This window comes from Echinops telfairi, unplaced genomic scaffold (assembly GCF_000313985.2).
Source record: "Echinops telfairi isolate 266 unplaced genomic scaffold, ASM31398v2 ScPeMD7_7469;HRSCAF=8507_1, whole genome shotgun sequence".
Lineage (NCBI taxonomy): Eukaryota > Metazoa > Chordata > Mammalia > Afrosoricida > Tenrecidae > Echinops > Echinops telfairi.
The window spans coordinates 5,304,610-5,309,383 of record NW_022111373.1 but is presented as its reverse complement, the minus strand read 5'-3'; the positions used below and the strand labels follow the sequence as shown (position 1 = coordinate 5,309,383).

General features: G+C 45.4%; 1 protein-coding gene across 1 annotated transcript in view; it reads left to right on the top strand.

The window, feature by feature from the left end:
* TXNDC15 (thioredoxin domain containing 15) overlaps positions 1 to 3,983 on the top strand; it is a 12,240-nt gene extending 8,257 nt beyond the window's left edge. The window contains exons 3-4 of the mRNA XM_045285038.1: positions 1,459 to 1,595; positions 3,585 to 3,983. Coding sequence (XP_045140973.1) covers positions 1,459 to 1,595; positions 3,585 to 3,781 — 334 coding nt within the window. The 3' untranslated portion in view covers positions 3,782 to 3,983. The remainder of the gene's footprint in view (positions 1 to 1,458; positions 1,596 to 3,584) is intronic.
* The last annotated feature ends 791 nt before the right edge of the window (positions 3,984 to 4,774 follow it).

Genomic DNA, 4,774 nt, shown 5'->3' with positions numbered 1-4,774 from the left:
TTATGAAGAAAGAAGTAATCCGACAAGCACGTTCTCATGAGGGTGTGAGGGAAAAGCCCGCGCTGCCGGTGGGGAGACTGTGGGAAGGGTAGTTGAGGTGGGGTGTGGGGCTGGGACCAGACCTCTGCTCTCTCAGGACTCTGTTCCTGCGAGGCTCTGCTTCCAGAGAATAGATGACACTTGTTCCTGTTCTGTGGCCTAGGCTTTGTGTTTCCCTCATATGCAAACACTCAGTCACAGTGTTTCCAAATCAAAAAACAATCTGATAATCCAATGTTGTTACCCTTTTGCTTCCAAAATCGACTTAAAACAAAAACACAAAAACAAGCAGACGAACTCATTGGCTTTGAGTTGATTCTGAGTCATAAAACCCTCACAGGACAGTAGAACTGTCGCACAAAGTTTCCAAGGCTGTAATCTTTGTGGAAGCGGCCAGCCACCGTTTTCTCCCAGAGCCCTTGGTGAGTGTGAACCTTGAACCTTTCGGTTGGCAGACGAGAGCTTTCATCGGTGTATGGCCAGGGCTCCTTCGCTGAGGTGGTCAGGCGCTCTTGAGTCAGTTCTGACCCATAGTGATCTTATGCACAACAGCAAAACACTGCCGGTCCTGCGCCCTGCTCACAACTGTTCTTTCTCCTGCTTGAGCCCAGGGTTGCAGTCACGGTGTCCATCCATTTCCTAGAGGGCCTTCTTTCTCACTGCCCCTCTGCTGGACCACGACGGAGGCCCTCCTCCAGGGACTGGTCTCTCCTGACCACATGTCCAAAGTATGGCAGACGAAGTATCGCCATCCTTGCCTCTTAAGAAGCACTCTGGCCCTACTTCCTCCAAGACAGCTCAGTTTGCCCTTCCAGCAGCCCTGGCACTTCCAGCATTCTCCTCCAGCAGCACGGTTCAAGCTGAAATGACCTGCCCAGAGAGCACAGTTCGGAACTGGCAGAACGTATGCTTTGAGTGCAGAGCTATCAACACTGCTCTGTCTCATGAACGGTTGAAACAGTGCTGCACAGGTCAGATTACCACCACGCTGTTCTGCCCTAATGGGGAATTTTTTGGTGTATTTGTTAGATCATGTATTCTCTCGAGCTTGCCACAGTTGATCTTTTGTGAAGGGTGTGGACGGGCGTTCTGAAGAGTTCGAAATTTATTCTGTCAAATAAATGAACACAGTGTGTTTCCTCTGTGAATTGGAATTTTCCGGTCCGATCTCTTTGGTCGGTTAGAACTTAAATGAATCATAACTGTCATGGCTAGTTTCCTATCGCACTAGAACGCAACCCAGAGAGCAGAACAGGAATGCCCTGAGCCACGACCCATCAGGAAAGAGGTCTCACAGAAAGGGAAAGCCTGAAGTCCGAATTCACGGCCTCCTTTGCCACACCACACTGACCTTTCTCATGTGTTTCTGTCCTTTCTGATCCAGCTCCCCGTTCCTTCTTTCTGACTGCCTGCTTTCTCTTGCAGCCTTTCTACCAGGTTCGGCACTGTCGCTGTTCCTAACATTTTGTTATTTCAAGGAGCTAAACCAGTGGCCAGATTTAACCATACGGACCGAACATTGGAAACTCTGAACATTTTCATTTTCAACCAGACCGGTATGTAAAAATAATATGTCATGGAAGATGTCCTATACTTAACAATATATGTCTTCTAGAAGTTCTGATTTGCTCTCATTTTTGCCCTGAGTGTTGGAGCCAAGATTTACTCTGAGATGTACACTTTTTTCTTCTAATTAACTATCTCCCAATCAGGGACAAGCTTAGCACGAGCCAAGTCATACCAGTGATTCTAAACTCCCTGCCATTGAGTCACTTTGGACTCACAGTGACACTTACAGCACAGAGTGGAACTACCCATCTGGGTTTCGGAGGCTGTCCATCTTTACCAAAGCCTCATCTTTTTTTCTGCAGAGTGCCTGGTGGTTTTGAACCACCAGCCTTGTGGGTAGCAGCTCAGTGCATCACCCACTGTGCGTCCAGGGCTCCTTCATAGAAACCTGTTTCTGGAGATATGTTTTATTGAGATACATATTCACATACCAATATACTTCATCTGTAGGTATCTTTTAATATACATGTTTAGTATAATATGTGTGCAAACGTATGTGTACATCACTGTGTACAGCATGAGGAATTTCCATCAAGTGAGCCCCCTTGGTAACTAAAACTCGGGTCAAGAAACAGAACATTTCTCTCTTCAGAGAGGCTACGATCTTGACTCCTCTGACCATAATCCAGTGGTGCCTATTTGTGAATTGTACATTAATGGGGACATAGAGTATGCATTCGTTTGTATCTGGCTTATTTCGTTCAACATGCTTGTGAGATTCATCTATATCATACATAGTTTGTTTTGTTCATGTTTGTTGCTGTCTGTTGTTCCATTTATTAACCCGCGGGTAGGTGCCATTTTAGGGAGCCCTGGGGGCATAGCGATTACGCCCTGGGCTGTAATCTGCGAGGTCAGCTGTTTGACACATCATGGGAGAAGACGGCTCTCTGCCTCCATAAACAATCACAGGCTTGGCAACCCACAGGGACAGTTCTACCCTGCCCCTGAGTATCGACATCAACAAGTGGCAGTGATTTTGAGCTGCTATTTGAATTGCACAACATTGGCCAAACGTTTGCCTTACCTTTTACTCTGTTTGTGAAAATTGGACATTGTAAATTGAAGACATTTCTTTCATTGGGAATGTTCCTCTTTTCAAAAACTAATACCTCGAATACGAACACCCCAGTTCTACCTCAAGTGTATCATTAGAAATACACACACACACACACACACACACACACACACACACATATATATATATTGCAATAAAGTCTTCATATACTTATATATATAATTACTTTTTAAATATAATTACTTCTGCACGGGGGGCATTATAAAGTCTGTAGAAAATGGAATTAAAAGTTAGTGGAATCCCCCCATGAACTTTTTGAAGCCCCCTTGTATCCCAGAGCAGACAAGGCAAGGCTTCCACGTCCCGAGTGGAGGGCTGTGAGGTGTTCAGAGATGCCCAGTGTTGTCGTGGTTGCTGCTTTCTGGGGCCCTCATGGTCACTTAGATCGCTGTGGAGAGAGGTACCCACTCTGCTCAGGGCTCTGACAAACCTCGAGTCCAGGAGCTGCAACATCTTTGGTAACCCCGAGTCCCAGTGGTAGTCAATTGTCCTAGCAGTTCTTCAGTTCTCTTAGTAATTTAAAACGTAACAAAGCAAAACCATCTGAAGTTAGCAGTACTTAACCTGTGGAAAGACTGTACTAGTTACTTGTTGAACTTTGGTCTAAGAAAAGAACAAAAGAACATTCTTGGCATTCATTGGTGAGGAAACCTGCCGAGTTCACAGAGATTCTGGTTTTCGCTTTGAACAGCTGAGTGAATTCCTGCCTCTTTGATGTGGTGGGAGAAAGGCAAGTTGCAAATTACACCGACAGGCAAGTGAAATCCATCCCAGATCTGCTAGCTAGCGGTGGTGCTTGTATTCAGACTGCGTATCATTTTGCGTACCAGGCGTGATACTTCAGAAGAATCTCTGGCAGGTGCTTTTTCTGACTGGAAACACCTGATTTCTCTTTCAGGTATAGAAGCCAAGAAAAACGCGGCGGTCACTCAAGCTGACCAAATAGGCCCTCTTCCCAGCACTTTGATAAAAAGCGTGGACTGGTTGCTTGTATTTTCCTTATTCTTTTTAATTAGTTTTATTATGTACGCCACCATCCGAACTGAGAGCATCCGGTGGCTAATTCCAGGACAAGAACAGGAACACGTGGAGTAGTGGTCGACTGAATCTAGAAGTTGGAAAGAGGAATTTCAGGCTGAACGCTGCAATTTCATGTTTTCTCCAGTGAAGTGTTGACCTGCAGCTTTCTTCAGATTAAAGAATCATGCATTTGTTAACCACTGAATGTGTAAAAGAAATTATCAATGGGCCTTTTAACAAGTGTTGTAATAAGCAAATGCAGAACTGTCCAATGGAATTGACTGTTCTTGTTTTTACTTGCGTGCCATACGACATGTTAAGGGAGAAACTCATTTAAGACGTGCCATTGTATGCTGGTGGAATCGTGAGTAGAGTGCACTGTGCCTGCTGTGTAGCAGAGAGAAGTAGGACTTTCAGAGTATAGTTTTAGAAAACTCTTAATTCCCCACCTGCCCAAGAAGGTTGGCTTTCTGTTCTTTTGCAATTTCTCTCCCAGAGGCTGTGAGCAGGGAAGCGCAGTGATGGGGAGAGTAACTAGGAGCGACATATATATATATCTATATATATATAGATATATATATATATAGAGAGAGAGAGAGACTCCTGAGGAGTGAATGACTAGTGGGGTTTGAACTGCCAACCTTTCAGTTAGCAGTTCAACACCTATCCCACCGTGCCAGCAAGGCTCCTATTGTCTGCAAAATGCTTATTGTTAGGCTGGTCAGAGTCTGCTAAGGACCAGAGTTTTCTTCCATGTTTGATCCGGAGCCGACACGATATAGTTCTGTCCCAAGGCTGCCCCTGTAAAAAGTTCTGCACAAACAGGATGGGATGTGCTTTTGTCAGAAACCAAGGACAGTGACAGCCAGGAAGGAATCACCAAACCACGAATGATGACCGGAAATGACTTACCTGCAGCCTTTATGATGCTGATGGATCACGAAAACATCAGCCGGTATTTTCCACCCCAGAGGGCCGACCCTGCATTTCTGTACAGCATATAAGGGCACTAGGTCCTGAGCTCGGGCTGATGCATGGTATGGTCTCAGTTGGGGCTGATTCTGCCTC